At 47.5% G+C, this 17950-nt stretch overlaps 1 protein-coding gene across 1 annotated transcript in view; it reads right to left on the bottom strand.

Moving 5' to 3' along the window:
* Nucleotides 1-347: 347 nt before the first annotated feature.
* The window catches only part of MAPKAPK2 (mitogen-activated protein kinase-activated protein kinase 2), a 45434-nt gene continuing 27831 nt past the window's right edge, over nt 348-17950 (bottom strand). Inside the window, exons 2-10 of the mRNA XM_008055708.2 lie at nt 5798-5937; nt 5546-5610; nt 5202-5281; nt 4595-4721; nt 3899-3974; nt 3364-3488; nt 2883-2968; nt 2688-2768; nt 348-2047 (exon numbers count right to left, since the gene is read on the bottom strand). Of these exons, the coding sequence (XP_008053899.2) occupies nt 1904-2047; nt 2688-2768; nt 2883-2968; nt 3364-3488; nt 3899-3974; nt 4595-4721; nt 5202-5281; nt 5546-5610; nt 5798-5937 (924 nt within the window). The 3' untranslated portion in view covers nt 348-1903. The remainder of the gene's footprint in view (nt 2048-2687; nt 2769-2882; nt 2969-3363; nt 3489-3898; nt 3975-4594; nt 4722-5201; nt 5282-5545; nt 5611-5797; nt 5938-17950) is intronic.

A 17950-nucleotide genomic window follows, 5' to 3' on the forward strand; every position in this document is an offset into this window, starting at 1 on the left:
GGCCCCACCTCAGACAGCTTCCTTAGACTAACGGTGACAGCGCCTGATGGTGGCTAAGTAGGTCAAAGAATCAGGTGCCAAAAAGGGCTTGGATCCTGATTCACTATCTGAAAACAGAGGATGGGTTCCCAGCCCTATGACCTTCCAGTCCCACTGACTCTAAGGATGTGGGGACATGTCCCACCCAGGCCCTCACCAGGGAAGCGCTGGCTCCTGCCCATCCAGGAAGGCCTCCTCTTCCCTCCCAGAGCACCAGACTCTGCCCTCCCCAACATACAAAACCTCCCTGCACATGGAGGAGGTGGGGGCTGAGGGTCTGAGCCTCAGGAAGGAAGAGAAAGAAAAACTTTCAACTATTAAATCTGTTTAGTAAAGACAGTTTTGCTCATACAAAACAACAGTTTACAACAATCTGAGTGCTGGACATGCCATCAGAGACAAGGGAGGCGCTGCAGGCACCTGGAGCCCTCCCACCATGTGCAAAGACCCTGGTGCCTCTCCACCACCTGCCCCTGAGGGAGAGGAAAGCCGAAGTGTTCCTGCCACCTCTTCCCCCAAGGGAAGAGGGGGTAGGGAATCATGGCAGAGACCTTTCCCCAGCAACTCCTCCTCTTGTGCTGGGGGAGGTCCCTACCCTCCCTGGCCTGAACACAGGGAGCTGAGTAGTTTGGGGGTGATGGCAAATGGCTGACGGGCAAGGGGGCAAAGTCGGGATATCTTTGGTGAAAAGACTCCCCCCACCCACCAGGCCACACAATGGAAATTTGAGGGAGGATCACAAAAGTGGCCCTGCCTTTGCCCACAAGGGGTAGCTAACTGATGCCCCCAGAGCCCAGGAGACACACAAGAAATGCAAAATCTTTGTCAATGTAAACTGCCCAGGCTCACCCACATGAGCTGAGGCAGCCCCTGGAGAAATGGCTAAAAATGTAAGAAAAATAAACAAGAATGGGCTAATAATGACAAGAAAGGGGTGTAGGAGGTTATTCAGAGATGAGCGCCTCAGAGGACCCAGAGCCAGCACTAAATGAAAAGGAGGTCCTGGGGGCCAGGGCCAGGGGCCAGTCTTCCTGATCACCGTGCCAGTGCCCAGGCACTCCTCTCAACCTCCCGGAACCTGGCTAAAAGGGACAGGCCTTAGAGGGCCTGACTCCGAATCTGGATGGGCTTCCCAGGCACTTTGGCAGGCTCAGTATGAGCAGGGGGCCCAAGAAGGGAGAAGGTTCTTGAGCCACAGCAGGGCCCCCTCCCTCTGCAGCCCTGCCTGCACGATCCCAGGCACAGATCTGGGCGCACGTGCGCGCACGCACATGCACACACACACACACACACACACACACACACACACTCCTTATCTGTTGGCACGCTGGTGATGTCTGAGGGCTTCAGGAGAGGAGGTGAGTAGCATCCTCCTCCAAGGTGGCCTTGAGCTCCCAGAACACCTGAACCAGCAGGAACCCCAGACTGTCATGAGGAAACAGGGAGGGCAGATGGGACAACACGGGGACACTCCCTATCACGGTTTCCACAAACACCCTTTAACAAACCCCAAGCCTTTGCAGTATCCAGAGCGGAAGGGGTCTGGTGGGAAGGAGGAGTGGGGAAAAGGACAACAAAAGAGGTTTCTTAAAAATTCTAAGTCAAATTACTGATAAAATTGCAAAATGAGCACAGGTTCAAGAGCACCTTGCTCGCTTCTCTCCGCAGCCTCCCAACTTCCCAGCTTCTCCCACTCTGGGGTGGCCAAAACCAAAGGCAGAATTCAGCCACTGACGCAGTTCCGGGCTCCATGCTGCTGAGGAGAAGAGGCAGACGTGGACAGTTCTTTGTCTCTTCGGTTTAAAAATATATTCATGTAGAGAGTTATTGCTTGTCCTCCAGTGAGCAGGAGGGGCTCGGCGGCTCAGTGGGCGAGGGCCGCAGCCTCCAGGGCCCGGGCTTTCTTCCGCCTCTTCAGAAGCAGAGGGTTGGATGCATCTTCAATCTTTTTTATCTTGATCTGCTCATAGTCAACGCGCATTGTGGCCAAGGCACTGGTCATTTCCTCCTGAGGGCAGGGTGGAGGGAAGCACAAAGAGAAAGCCAGAAGACAAGAGAAGAGAGACCAGAAGAGAGGTGAGAAAAAGACACAATAAGAGCATGGTGAAGGCAGTGGGGGTGGGGGCAGAGAATACCCAGACTAGTCCGCAGGCCCACACTACCAACAGTAGCCTCACTGCAGTGCTGGGCAGCAGAATACCATGCTATGCTGTTCTAGAAAGAGCCCTGAACCTCAGAAGCCAAGATGGCCACTTACAAAGTAAGAAAGAGCCCTAGACCAGCAGCTGGGAACCTAGGTCTAGTCTGCCCCAGCCGGTCGCCAGCTGCGTGACCTTGAGTAGGTTGCTCCCCACCTTTGGGCCTCGGTTTCCTCTTCTACAAAAGATCCTGACAGCCGGCCTTTCAGACCCCGTCAGTGACCCAGGAAGCAGGCCAGCAGAGTTTAGACAAGAACCCAGAATCCTCTGCCCACAAGCTGGTCAGGGAAGTGGCTTAGGTCACTGTTCCTGTCGTGATGGAGACACGCTTGGGATGAGAGAAGCAGAACCAAACTCCCCCCTACCAGTGGCACCGTCTCCTCCCGCCTGGGCACTGACAGCGAGCACCCACCCCCACCCGGAGCCCCTCTTGCCCAGCAGTACCCTCACCTTGACATCTTCCCACCGCTCCTTGTCCTCCTTCAGGACTCGGCTGGTGTGCAGTGGGGTTTGAGGGACCTTTGTTGATTGCTGAGGGGAAAGAAAAGGAGTCCGAGTGAAAGCCTGGGGTAGGCAAGACCTGGCTAATGCCCCATTCCGAGGGACAGTCCCGAGACCCAGGTCTTCTCAGCCTGCCAGACTTACCATGATCCAGGGGTGGTTCATAAACTCCGTGATGGTCATTCTCTGAGTGGGCTCTGTTTTCAGCAGGTTCCGAATGAGCATTTTCACTGTGAGGGTGGGGCAGGGACCAGGGTCAGCTCAGGAGCCACTCTCCCTGTCCTGCAACTTCCCTCAGTTTTCAGGGGGAAACCAGGTTCAAAGAGGAGTTGCATGGAGGACTGCACAAGAAACTAGCCCCAAGGACCATAATGGCTCTACCACGTGATAGGCCTTGCATAGCCCCATGGCCTGGGCCCTGCTTCAGGCCCTTCACACAGGCAGGACATACCCAGCAGGCACTGACCCATAGTTACAATACCCACATGAGATGGCTGCCCACACATACAGAGACGGTTGCCCAAATGTGTGTACGTGCATGTGCGCGTGTACACACACACACACACACACACACACACACACACACACACACTCTTCCCCATGTCCTGAAAAGTTGGGTTCTTACCTTCTTCTGATACTTCTGACCACTCTGGGTTGGGAAATTCATACTGGCCCATTCGGATACGAGTCTTCATGCCCGGAGAGATGGCAAGGCCATGGTTGGAATAGAAAGGGGGATACCCACACAGCCTGTATCAAGAGGAGGAAGGGAAGTGGAAGACAGCAGATGTTCTTTAGGGGCTGTGCACCAGGAATAGGGTGAGAAACAGGCACTTCTCCTTGTAAAGGTTACAAGGAAGGAGGCGCTCACTGATGTAAGCACAATATACAAAGTCAGGGACAGGGTCCGAGAAACCAACATACCAAGCATCTAAACCACACACTTTCCCACACACCAGCCAGTTTATACCCACCACTCAGCAATCAGAATCCACTAAGCACTGATAGCAGGGGCCATGCAGGGGATTCCCAGGGAATGCCCCATCCAAAAGGGACATGCTGACATTTGCCTCTTCCTCTTGTCCCGCAGCAGCACAGGCCTCCCAAACTCCCTGGCCTGCCCTGCCCAGCCCCACCCAGCCCCGCCCCAGCACACTCACAGGATGTACATGATGACCCCCAAGGACCACATGTCACAGGACTTGTCATACTTCTCTGGGCCCAGCACTTCTGGAGCTGCAAATCAAAGGCCAAAATGGGTAGGCCTGACCCTCAGGACACTGTGGTCCACCCAGCTTCTCCATGAATGATGCTCCCCATCCCAGCCTTTCATCCTATCAGGAGGTGGCAGCGGCAGCTGGGGTTCGGGGTGGAACAGCCATTGCCCAGCCCAGGGCTGGAAAAAAGGAAACAGATTACCCTCCTCCAAGAGGAACCCTGGAGCTAGAGCCTTAAGATTTAAAAAAATCCTGCACTGCATGAGACTTTCGGACCCATGCTGCCCATTTAATCTTATAAACATGCTTTGAAAGTTTATTCTGTGCCAAGTTAGCTGAGGCTCCGGAACCAGATCTGGGTCTGAAACTCCACCAAGAATCTGATGGAACTGATGGCTCTTCTCAGGAAAACTGCACAAAATCCTGCCCATAATCTCAGGCAGAAAAGTTCCCACAATTCCTCAGTCCTAGCTCAACCTGACAAGCCCGACTTCTGAGCAGGTCCCATCAGAACTAGCACCAGAAAGGGCTACAAGTACACGACTCTCCTAGGATCTGTGGCTTCCCGAGAAAGCCAAGAGGAGGGGTTGAGAAAAGTGCTGGGGAAAGCCTAGGTTCCTGGGCCTGCTCTGGACTTACCAACATAGTATGGCGTATAACAAGGAGTGGTCAAAGAGTTGTGGCTGGTGGTTTCCTTGGCAAAGCCGAAATCAGTGAGTTTCAGGATGGCGTTTGGCCTCTTGGAGGTGTATAAGAGATTCTCAGGCTACAGAAAGAGAGACAGGTAAGTAACCCTGCATACCTGTGAGCGGCTATCATAAGCCAAAAGGGTAATGGCTCCTCCCTTCCTTCACTCATTCAACAGTCATTTGTCCAGCCCCTACGAGCCACCCACTGTGAGGACCATCAGCTCCATGTAACCAAGTCCCTGCTTTACAGAGTTTGCAGAGAGCTTGGAGGTAAGAGATTGACATTGTGCCAGCAGTAAGCACTACAGCAAAGCCAAGAGTGTGACTAGGAGGTTCTGCTTGAGGAGAACCACAGGGCAGAATGTGGCCAGAGAGGGCCTCCCTACTGGGTTTGTGGGTTTGCCTATGGGCAGAGAGCAGACTACAGGGCAGAGAGTGGCACGCCCAGAAACCAGGCAGCAAGGGCACAGGGTGACTCCAGCAGCCCTCCCTAGTGTAGCCACAGCCCCGCCCCACACCTCCACTGCACCCATGCTCGAGGCATGGATAGCGTATACCTTGACATCTCGATGAGCAATGTTGATTGAGTGTAGATACTGGATGGCCTCGCCTATGCTCTTCATGATTTCTGATGCTTCTGGGGAGGGGAGAGAAGGGGAGTGAGAAAGCCACAAAGACATATGATTTATGAGCTTTGAAAGCCCAGCGCACCAGTCCCAGAAACAAAGACACCAGGAACTGCAAACACAGACATTGGTCCGCTGAGGGCAGTACCCTGGCAGCGTGCTGGGGGAAGCAGCAGCCCCAGCATCCTTTCCCGAGAGCAGGCACTGCCAGGGATCCCTTCAGACCCCCACTGCCCTGCCTGCCCAAGCCTGGCCCCATAACAGACCCTTTCTACCTCTTTCTGTGAATGCCTGGTCTCCTCGGTCCTGGATCCGGCTAAAGAGTTCTCCACCATCCAAACTGAAACAAAGGCACAGTGAGACCTCAGGAGCACAACGCCCACCACCACTCTCCACTGCCCCCAGAAGAAATCAAGCATTTACATTTCAGACTTCAGGGTCCATGCCTGGGCTGTCCTCAGAGGGTGAGGTGCCTGGGTGGGGAGTGGGTACAGACTGGGCTGGGACCAGAACAGCAAGCTGCTTACCACTCCATGACTATCAGCAGGCACTTCCTCCCTGCATACAGGTTCTCGTAGACGTCCACGATACGCACGATATGTGGGCACTGGGAGGCCCGCCAGTGCAGCTCCACCTCTCTGCGGGCCTTGGGGCAGTCCTGAAGCATCTGCAAGCCAAGGGCTTCCTAAGAAACTATACTGTCTCTACAGGGGACAGTTGGCCCTACCCCGCATGGGCCTACTCTAAGCCCCTGGCCCATATGCCCTGACATCGCCACTGATCCACCATTGGTTCCCCACTCCTGCAGATCCCTACCAGACCCCTCGGCACATTCCTTGGCCCCTCCTTGACCCCTCTCGGGACCTTGACAGTTACGGTGACAACAGCCCTCTGGCCATTCAGTCCAGCTGAGCATGTCTCCAGCTTAGGCCATGGTCTATTCTAGAAGGCAAGCAGCAGTCAGGTTCTAGAAGACAGGGAGTGAAGTGGGTATGGGGAGAAAGACAGACTGAGGGAAACTAATACAACTATGGAAAGGAACCTGGAAAGAGCAGAGATTCGCGTCAGTAAGAGAAAGTATCTCCAAGACCACTCAAATCCAGTACACCAAATTCAGAGCAACGTTCCCTCTATCTCTGCAGTTGACTCCAGTCAACCAATAGATGGCCTTGGAAGTTAGCCAGATACTGGTTTAAATTCCAGATCTGTAACCTTGAGCAAGCTACTGAACTCACTGAGCCTCATTTATGTCCCCTGTTCCTCCCTGGACAAATTGGCCATGGGTATTAAAGGAGGTTGGTCCTTTCCACCCTCAGGGGTCTAATCTTGACTAATCCAAGCCAGTCTCATTAACTCCAGCCCCTTTGCTAGTGATTTGCTTGGGAATAAGCCTAAGACTCAACTGGCCAAGAACTTCGTAAGAAATCTGCTGAGAGGTTTCTTAAAGGGAGCACAAAAAACCAGCATCATCCCTCCTGAATATAGCCCCTAGGACCATGACAGTCACCTTGATATCACAAGGGGGGCATAAGAGGATACACCAGTGCACTGAGGTAGGGTACCAGGACAGACAGCAACTACCTAGATCCTTGTTGGCATCACCAAGCATCCCTCACAATTTGGTAAGATAATAAACTTTTGGTAAGATAATAAACTTTCCTAACTGCTTAAGCTGCTTTTTGTGGGATTTTATCTTTGCTGGGAGCCGAAATCATCCTAATACGCCCTTCCTTTGTAAAGTAGGGATAATAGCTTATGTTTCACAGACTTGTAAGGATTAAATGAAATATTTCTGCAAAGCACCTAGCAGAGTGCCTAACATATGCTCACTAATAATAGCTGTCTAAGTGCACAGCATAGATACCAAAACAATTAAGATGAGGACCCTCAGAGACTTACCAGCCCTACACAGTACACACTCCAACTGCTTTGGACATACAGAGGCTGGGGTGTCAGGAAGACAGCCATGCCAGGAAGGACACAGACAGGCAGATAAAAGGCATCCAGGAGTGAAAACAGTAGGAACTGGGCACTGACTGATAGAGATGAGGGGTGGTGATGCAGCAGGGAGGGCTAAGAGACCTCCTGGAAAATGTCTGAAGCTTGTGAATAAGAGCAGACAACAAAGATGGAACCAGACTACAGAGGCAGAGAAACACAGAAATGTCCAACAATAAAGATGGCATGAATTTTGCTATGATCCACAATATGCTGGGTTTTTCCTATGTACAACATTTGCTGTTTACAGAATAAGAAACCTGAGGCTCAGAGAAGCAGCCAAGGCTAGGCTTCTGGGGAAAGGCGGAGCCAGGGTCAGAAGTCAGGTCTGGTAGGCTCCAAAGCCCAAGCCTTTCCACCATATCACCCAGCTTTTAGAGGAGACAAGGCCAAGACTTCTCAGATTGCTCTGCAGAGGCGGCAATTCCCAAACAGGTGTCCAGAAGGAATCAACGACCAGATAGCTCAGTCTCTTCCACAGAGTGGGCTGGAGCCAAGAGATGAAGGAGGCAAGGTCCCCATGGGGTTACACTGCCACCTCGTGGCCGTCTGAGGACAGCACATGAGTCCTGAGTTTTGCCACTTTCAACTTACTTGAATATACCAGAAAAAAAGTTTTACTTTACTTTCCTATGTTCTGGAAGGAGTAGGAAGAGCCTAATTTCATTTGTATGTAATTCAATTCAACAAGCATATACTGAGCTCCTACTATGGGCCATGCATTGTGCCAAATATCAAGACTAGAGGAGTCCGCATCTGAAAGCACTTAGGCCAGTGTGGTGTGGAAGAAGACATCAGGGAAGACACAGAAAATGCTCATAATCTGGTGAGGTCATGTGCTGTAAGAGTGCTACATTCAAAGGATTCGGAGCAAGTTTCCAGAGTGGCCAAGCAGGGAAAACCTCTATCGCCCCCTACAGGCACACAGGAATTGAGGCCCAAAAAGAGGAAGAACTAAAATTGTCAAATGTACTCAAAGGTACCCTATGGCTGTGAATTTACAATCAGGAGAGACTTGGGTTCCCATTTGGAATTTGTCAATTTCTGGCTGCACAGCCTCAGAGAGGTCATTACCTTTCTGAGCCTGTGCCACTTTGATAAGGGGGATAATACCTGCCTGCCTACCCTCCCCCTTATAGCACCACTGTGTCTAGTGAAAGAATGCCTCTAAAAGTACTTTATTATTAGAAAGGCACTCATCAGTGTCAACCAGCAGCATTAGTGCCACAGCACAGGAAACCCCTCCATCAACATCAAGTTGAGCCTGGAGTGTGCCAACACAACCAGTCCAAGTCACGGGCAAGACTGTAAGCTGGATTTCTGTTGTCATCCAGTAACTACAGTCAAAGCATCAGACAGATCCCTGCTCTCACCAATCAGAGATGTGTCCCAAGTCCCAAACCCAAGTGCACAGCCCTCGGCACCCCCTGTACTCAGAGTGCTCACTCACTGCAAGTTCTGCTGTTTCCACCCTAGATCCCTTAGAATGCGTGGCACTAGACAAAAGAAAATTTGCAATAAGAAAGGTTGGGTTCACACTGCACTTCCAGACTTGCACAAATTCTTCACCTGTTTGAGGAGACAGACTCACACAGTACAGGGAACTTGGGCTTTAGAAACACATGCATTTTGAATCCCAGTCTGTACTTCCTGGCTCGTGTCAATCAAGCCAATCTACCTTTCTTTTATTATTATTATTATTATTACTATTATTATTACTATTTCTTTCAGAGAGACAGTCTCACTCTGTCATCCAGGCTGGAGAGCAGTGATACAATCAAAGCTCACTGTAACCACCAACTCCTGAACTCAAGCAATCCTCCCATATCAGCTCCCAAGTAACTAGGATTGCAGGTATAAGCCAATCTGCCTTTCTGAAAAGTTTCCTCATTTGTAAAACTGGACTCAATTCATAAAATATCTTTGAAGGTGCTTCAGAAACTCTACACAGGGTTCTTTTCACTTTTAAGAAAGTTACTATTTTGTATATTTATGCCTTATCTCCCCAACTTGAGTTTCTAAAGGGCAATATCTAATTCAATTTCTGGTTAATCCTCCCCTCTTCCTTCCCTTACCCAAGGCTTAGGAATCTCTGAGCCAACAACCCTATTGCTTCTTCTCCCTACTCAACTCTTTCCCACAGTGGGCCTTTCTCCCAAATGCCTGGTAGAGCTGCAAACAGGTCTATCGTCTCTATCCTGAAGTAGATCGGAGAGTAGTATTTTTAATTTATCAGAGAACAGTAAGAATTTCCCATGAAGAATGGTACTGACATCCATCCAGGCACATATTTATCATAAATTCCTAACTGGATATAAAAAAATCAACCCAAGCAATGAAAGCAAGACTCAAATCAGTCAGCAGGCTGGCTGACGTCATGGGGGCAGAGCCCTGAAAAGCCAAAGCGGCTTTGTAGACAAGTGTGGCACGCAGAAAGTCTGGAGAGAGGAAACCAAGAATGTGCTAATCTGGAGTTCAGGGCTAAGTAAAGAACAGCGGGGGAGGTGGCCTGGCGCTGCAAACCAGAAAGGAGATAGAGAAAGAAAGTTGGATTCCTAGGGCACTGCCAGAGGCCACCAGCAGAGTGAGGCGACAAGTCCAAGCAGAAGTCAAGGCTTCTGCTCTTCTGGCAGGGATGCGGGCAGTGGAGGCCAACAGTCCCCAGACCACAGCTCTGAGGGCCAGAGACTGGAAGAAAGAAGGGTCTTCTCACTAGAAAGCTGCAATCTTTTAGACAAGGTATGCCTGGGAAGGATTGTGAAATATTTCGAGCCCATGCTAAGCCTGGATCCAATATTGACTTACCTCAGCCCCATGCAGTTTGTGCCTGAAACTCTCTTGCACTGTAGAAAAGGTTAGCTATTGCGTGAGCTAGACTGCAGTGCAAGAGGCAAGGCACCTTGCCAACTGTGGCAGGAGTCGGGGACCTGGCCACAGAGCCCACTTCCTAGAGGGAACCTCTCAAGGGGTGGCAGTGAGGGAGATGCAGGAGCTGCCCAAATATGGTTCTGTACTTCTCTGTCTCTGCCAGAAGTTAGGACAGGACCCTTCCTACAATTCATGGTCCCCCTTTTCTCCTGACCACAAGACCTGCCATCATGGAGCCATATGAAGAGCCAGGAATAGTCAGCATTCTAACCTAGATGAGCCAGAGAAAAGGAAAGAAATAGGGCAACCAGGGCCTGAGGCGCTTCTCACCAACATGGTAGATGTGAGGATACTACTGGGGAGGAGCCACTTCACAAGCTCTACTACTTACTAGCTGTGTGAACTTGGGAAAGTGTTTAACCCCTTTGTGCCTCAGTTTCTTTATCTGTTAAGTAGGATAGTTATAGTCCCTACAGCAAGGAGTTGCTATATTAAATGAGTTAATACATTTACCCTCTGTTAATTACTGGGAATGGTGCTTGGTATACAGTAAGCACTGCATTTGCATTTGCTATTATTATTCTGCTCCCTATTCCCCATGTGCTAGAGGTCCCACTGGGGTCAGGCAGCTGGGATTCCATCACACTCCTTTCACTTAAGATGTTATTAATAGCTCTAGGCACTGGGTGGAGGGGTACCCCAGGACACGGGGAGGAAAGCAGGCTTTGGCATCCCAGCCCTGCACTCTCCCCCGGCCTTGCCACCTAAGCTGGACAGCTGGGGGGGAGGGTGCACAAGTAATGAGAGAAGGAAGACGTCCCTTCCCAAGACAGATTCTGAGTCAGCGCCAAGAGTGATGCAAAAGTCTGATTCAGGCACCCAGTGTGTTGTCAGTATGTGATGCGTGTTGTCAAACAAGACCTCCTCCGCACTCCCAGGAGGCAACTGGGGGTCTGGGGAAAAGCTCCATGTATCTCACACCAGCCCACCATGCCTTGGGGCCAGGGTCACCCACCCTTCTCCCTGGACCACAGATGTCTCATATGCACCACATGGAGGACGGCTGACCCAAGTGCTCTGCAGGGTGAGAAGGAAAGAGGAGGACCTGGGAGGGCAGCTGCTGTGGGCCCAACCTCCTACACAGTGCTCCAGCAGGCAGAGCTGAGGGGACACTGGGAGTGCTCTGTGCTAAAAGGCTGGTGAGCACAGTGCACCCTTGAACAACCCAGGCCTGAAGGCACAAGCCCCCCCATATGTGAATTTTCTTCTACCTCTGCTATCCTGAGACCACAAGACTAACCCCTTCTCTTCCTCCTCCTCCTCAGCCTACTCAACATGACTTTCTTAATAACATTTTCTTTTTCCTAGCTTACTTTATTGAAAGAATACAGTAGTTGATACATATAAAATATAAATATGTGTTAATCAATTGTTTATGTTATCAGTAAGGCTTTTGGTCATCAGTAGGTATTAGTAGTTTTTACACAGTAAAAAGTTATAATGTTCAAGGATCAACTGTACTTCAAACAGATCATCTGACTCATCTTATGCTCACTCTGGGAGGAAACATCCTATTTTATACATGAAAAAACTCTTTATTGAGACATTAGTCCCAAGCCTTTCAGCCAGTTGTCCTTGGCAGGGCTGGAATTTGAATCCTGCTCTTGCTGCTCCTAAAGTCCTCCTTCCACTACCCCAAGGTAAGGCAGACTACAAAATCTACCCAGGACTGTCCATAACATCAAGGGTCAGAAATAGAGTCTGAAAATGCCTTATAAATCCTTTTGATGTTAAAATTCCACTTTTAGAATATTACCCTGGGGTACTAATCATAGATGTAGCTTTGAGAATATACACATCCCAAGAGTTATCTACCTTTACTATAGGTGGCTAACAAACTTCATGACCAGAAATAAGTAATAGAGATTGCATTTTTAAAAAGTGAGTTTCTCAGTTGTGCACAGTGGTTCATGCCTATAATCCCAACACTTTGGAGGGCTGCTTGAGGCCAGTAGTTCAAGACAAGACTGAGCAACATAGCAAGACCCTTGTCACTATTATTAAAAAATAACAGTTAAAAAACTAAAGCCGGGGGCGGTGGCTCATGCCTGTTATCCCAGCACTTTGGGAGGTGGAGGCGAAAGCATTGCCTGAGCCCACGGGTTCAAGACCAGCCTGGGTAAATTGGTGAGACCTTGTCTATACAATAAATCAAAAAATTAGCTGTTTGTGGTGGCGTGCACCTGTAGTTCCAGCTACTTGATGGCTGAGGTGGAAGGATCACCTGAGCCCAGCAGGCCGAGGCTGCTGTGACCATGAGTGTGCCACTGCACTCCAGCCTGGGTGACAGAGTGAAACTCCCATTCAAAAATAAAAATTAAAAAAAACTAAAGTGAGTTTATCTATCTATTCAATGTATAGTCATTAAAATGGTGCTTCAGACTAATACTAATGGAGAAATGGATTCCTAAGTGTCTATTAGATTGTCAGTCACTATCATTGTCATTGTCTAGGATAGTACTCTATTTTTTTCTTTTGTAGCACAAATCCCAATTTGTAGTTTCATTAAATGTAGTTATCAGAACATATCTGATAGTAAGTGAAAAGCCAACTTACAAACCCTTATGTACAGTATAAATCCACTTTTATATATGTATTCACTTACATCTATAAATAACTGTATCTATCTATATACATATACACACATATAAAAAACAGTAAAGGACCAGATGCAGTGGCTCACGCCTATAATCCCAGTACTTTGGAGGCTGAGGCAAGAGAACTGCTTGAGCCCAGGAGTTTGACACCAGCGTAGGCAACACAGCAAGATCTTGTCTCTACAAAAATTGTTTAAAAATTAGCCAGGCATGGTGGCATGTGCATGTAGTCCCAGCTACTCAAGAGGCTGAGATGGAAGGATAGCCTGAGTCCAGAAGGTCGAGGTGGCAGTGAGTCGTACTGCAGCCTGGGTGACAGAGTGAGATAGGAAGGAAGGGAGTGAAGGAAGGAAGAAGGGAGGGAAGACAGTGAAGGCATTAATACCCAGTAAATAATAGTAATTATCTCTGAAAGACAGACTCACAGGCGATTTAATTTTATCTTATCTTTGTTTTCCAGGTGGTTTACAATTAATAGATGTTGGCCGGGCACAGTGGCTCACGTCTATAATGCCAGCACTTTGGGAGGCTGAGGTGAGAGGATTGCCTGAGCCCATGGGTTTGGGACCAGACTGGACAACTTGGCAAGACAAGACCCCCATCTCTACAATAAATCAAAAAATTAGCCAGGCGTGGTGGCACGTGCCTGTAGTTCCAGTCACTTGGAAGGCTGAGGTAGAAGGATTGCCTGAGCCCAGCAGGTTGAGGTTGCAGTGGCCAGGAGTGCGCCACTGCTCTCCAGCCTGGGCAACAGAGTGATACTCCAACTCAAAAAAAGAAAAAATTAATAGATGTTAATGTTTAAAGAACCAAAGGAGCTTAGCTCTCCAAATTGTAATCAGAGGGCAGGGAGCAGATGTGAGCCAGGGAACAGATGCCTGGGGCTTCCAGACAGCTCTGCCAGGCGGCAGATCTGTGTCACCACAGAGGGGCACAGGAAGGAAGCACACATTAATGGACTCCATTCTCACAGAAAGTCATCACTCAGCAAAACCTCAGAATGCCCAGCAAGTGCCACACAATGGTTTAGAGGATGCAAAGGATGTAATGGAGAACATGACAAATAAGTCCTGTGCCTGTGCCTTATATATGTATTCACTTAACATATAATGGAACTTAACATTTTAGTGCAGGAGGTACACAACAAACAAGTTCAAAGAAAATTGTCTTAATTAAACACTGTGGTTTGTGCTGCAAAGGAAAAAAATAGAATGCTGCCACAAAAGCAGCAATGATGAGGGAGAATCTCTTTCATTTCCCAGAATTACAGAGAGCTGCTTATGGGCTGGAGACAGATATCACACTTCTTATCTAGTCCAGCCTGGGAATACAAGAGACGGCACACAGACAAATCTTGGCTGAACTACTGATTTTCCTCTATGTCTATGGGGAGAAGAGAGTATGTTCTCCTTCCAGAACCTCTGCAAATCTTAATAAGGAGTGACTAATTGTTCTCCCCTAGAATCCTGATCTAAACGTAAATCTTAACAAATTTTTAAAAGCTTTAGAAGGTTGATGAGAAAAAGGATAGACAGAAGTGCCACACAGACCCCTTCTTATTACTGTACACATTCCCAAACATTTGGTTAAGTGCTGTCAAAGCAATTCTCTAGTTGTTACTGACGTTCATATCACTACCCAAAACAAAGCTAAAACTTACCATGGGGAATATCAATACCAAAAACATTAAAACAACCGCACCATAATGACCAGAGGATGGAACCTGCCTCCAATAAGGGTGACGGTCCCTGTCATCCCCGACTCGCCCATCACAGGGCAGTCACAAAAGATGGAGGTTCAACAAAAAGTCAGGCTTAAAAATCACACTGTAAATCACACCTTTTCAAAATACTTGCAGCACATGATGGATAAAAGGCTAACTTAACTCTGGCAAATCAATTGTAAAAGATTAACAACCTAATATAAAATGGCCAAAGGAGAAGAACAGGCAGTTCAAAGAAAAAGAAACACAGATGGCCAAATGAAACATGCTCAGTATAACTCATTAAAAGAGAAATGTTTATAAAAACAATGCCAGTAATTTCATCAGACTGGCAATTTTATTTATTTATATATTTTTTGAGTTGGAGTCTCACTCCTTTGTCCAGGCTGGAGTGCAGTGGCACGCATGCTCACGGCCACCCCAGTGTCAACCTACTGGGCTCCGGCGATCCTTCCGCCTCAGCCTTCCAAGTAGCCAGGACTACAGATGCACGCTACCACGTGCACGCTACCACGCGTGGCCATTTTTTATTTTATTGTAGAGACAAGGTCCTGCCAAGTTGCCTAAGCTGGTCTCGAACCCACAGGCTTAGGCAATCCACATGCCTCGGGCGCCCAAAGTGCTGGGATTATAGGCTGAGCCGCCAAGCCTGGCCTCTGGCAAAATTTTTTAATGTTTGACTGAAACAAAGCTCCTGGGTTTATGCAAAGATTTGGGGAGAAAAGGTACTCTCATATATTCACTTGGTACAGAGATAAACTAGCATCTTTTTAGAGAAATGTGGCCATATCTATCAAAATTGTAAATATCAACCTGGATCCAGTAATGATCCAGTAGGAAACCATCCTACAAATTACATTCATAAAGGATTTTAATAGTACAAACTGGTAACAACCTAAGTGTCTACCAATATGGGGCTGGTTAGATAAATGACAGCAAATCCATACAACAGAATAATGTGCAGCCTCGTAAAAGAAGGAAACAGCTCCTCATCCATGGCAAAAGAGAGGACGGGCGGTTATTCCATGGGAAGGCAGACAAGGAACAAGACAATACTTTGGCTTTCTCTTTAATGTTCTAATTTTTTTTAACAGAACTGCATTCACGTTACTTAAGTAATTTTCACAATATATTCATAAACACAAAGAAGCAAGTACACCAGAATGATAATTAATGACTAACTGTAAATTTATGTGACATTTACTTCTTTTGTGCTTTTTAAAATAACCAAAAATATGGGTGACATTTTCTTCTTTTGTGCTTTTTAAAATAACCAAAAATAAAAAAGGAAAATACTGAACCAAACATATAGTATAATCCCCTTTGTGTGGCTTTGCTGCTGCTGCTGTTGCTTTTTAAGGAACAGGAAATAAGATATATGAATTTACAGATACTTAAAACTGTTTCTGGAGCAGTTTATCAAACATTTTTGAAAAGGGAGCAGTGTAGACTATGAAGGAGTAGGTACTAGTGGAATGTGTATTCTTTTTCTTTTCATTTTATAACTTTAAGTATTGTTTGAAGCTTTACCATCTGCATGATTTTTTTTTCTTTTTTTTTTGAGTTGAAGTCTCACTCTGTCGCCCAGGCTGGAGGGCAGTGGCACGCTCCTGGCCACCGCAGCCTCGACCTCCTGGGCTCCAGCAATCCTTTCACCTCAGCCTTCCAAGTAGCTGGAACTACAGGTGCACACTACCATGCCCAGCTAATTTTTTGATTTATTGTAGAGATGAGGTCTCGCCAAGTTACCCAGGCGGTTCGCGAACTGGCAGACTCAGGCAATCCACTCACCTCAGCCTTCCAAAGCACAGGATTACAGGCTGAGCCACTGAGCCCAGATAATTTTTAATTAAATCAAAGCATTTGGGTTCTGAGGTGCAGTATGCCTCAAGGTCTTATAATTGAACCCCTGGCCTGAAATGGTGACATAGTTAGGTATACCCCTAGTACAAGCCCCCCTTCCTGCTAGAGAGGGAGGTGAGACGTGGGATCTCACACTGGCTACAGGAGGAAAAGGGGCCTCATGCAACCACACTTGATGAGAAGGCCTGGTATATGTTCCCATAGGATGTAACCAAAAGATGTGACAAATGAGCTGAGGCCTCAAACTACTGCTGCCAGCCACTTCTGACTTACATGGAAATGTACACTGCACACAGCAAGCATGTCAACCACCCAGGAGTCTTGGGTAGGAAACTAAAACACAGATGTTTCTGTTTCTTCCAGCAGATGGTTATGACTTTGAAAGAGAAAGAGGAATTTTCATGTATACCGCATTGACCATGTGCCAGGTGTACTTGGTGTACAAAAAATATTGCTATATTTAGACCTCCTATCAACCCTATAGAACAGGTCAGTTGCCAACTCCACTGTACAGGTGTGGCCTAGCGCAAGAGAAGAAACTTGCGCTAGGCCACAGAATAATGAGTAATAAAGCCAGGATCCAGACCCAATTCAGACTCTAACTTCCAGGCTCTTTTTTTTATGTCAAAGAAAGCTTAACAAATAAACCCTAAACTGCTAATATTAAGTTACTGTTGATCTATCATGTCCCTCCTAAATATCTTCCATCCTGTCCTATTTATTTCTGCATCAGGGTCAGCGCAGAGCCTAGTGCAAGAGAAACACAATAAACGCTGATTCAATGGGCAGACTCTACATATCAGAACAACTCTACAAGTTACAGCTTACAACAAGATATAAGGCATCTCTCTAGGATACAAGGTAGACAGACGGTGGTAGGAAGGAAAGACACTAAACAATCTAAGTTGGCTTTAAGCTTAAATCCAAAGGAAGAAAAATACAATGTTCTTTGTAGTATCTAGGTATGACTTTTAAAAATCCAGTTTGTCCAGAGATGGATAAACTATCAAGAGAAATTAAGACAGAGGAGGTCAGGAACACTAATTCTGGCCTAAGTATTCTCCATCAATTTGACCCTGTACAACTGCCAAATAAAATTTAAAATTTTAATTTGAAGTGACAAATACAATCTCATCTTCATCATTCCAATTTAGTGGAATGAGATTCATGGCAATGTACACCTTAATCAACAGATCTAATAGGAGGTAGAAGGGAGTTGAGAGAGAAAGTGGAAGGAAAGAAGGGTCCTAAAAATCTAGAGGGCAGTACACACGCACACACCACCCTTTTACACAATTCCACATGCCTAAGACTAGAGAACAGCCAGGTGAGAAGAAAAAAGAACCAAAAGATAAATAAGTATCATGGTAACATATGGGAGAATACATGGTCAGGGAGAAGATGGAAACAGTTACTTGCTACACAATTAGGAAAAAATGGTCCAGATGCAAGATAGAGTTCAAGTCACCTAACACAAACACAAGGTCCCCTGTGAGAAAAAGGCTAAGTCTTCTCCTAAGAGAGGGACACCTGATCAATTCTCATTTTACCTTACTAAGGATATCACTTCT

Source organism: Carlito syrichta, unplaced genomic scaffold (genome assembly GCF_000164805.1).
Source record: "Carlito syrichta isolate Samal-C Ts95f unplaced genomic scaffold, Tarsius_syrichta-2.0.1 Scaffold301930, whole genome shotgun sequence".
NCBI lineage: Eukaryota > Metazoa > Chordata > Mammalia > Primates > Tarsiidae > Carlito > Carlito syrichta.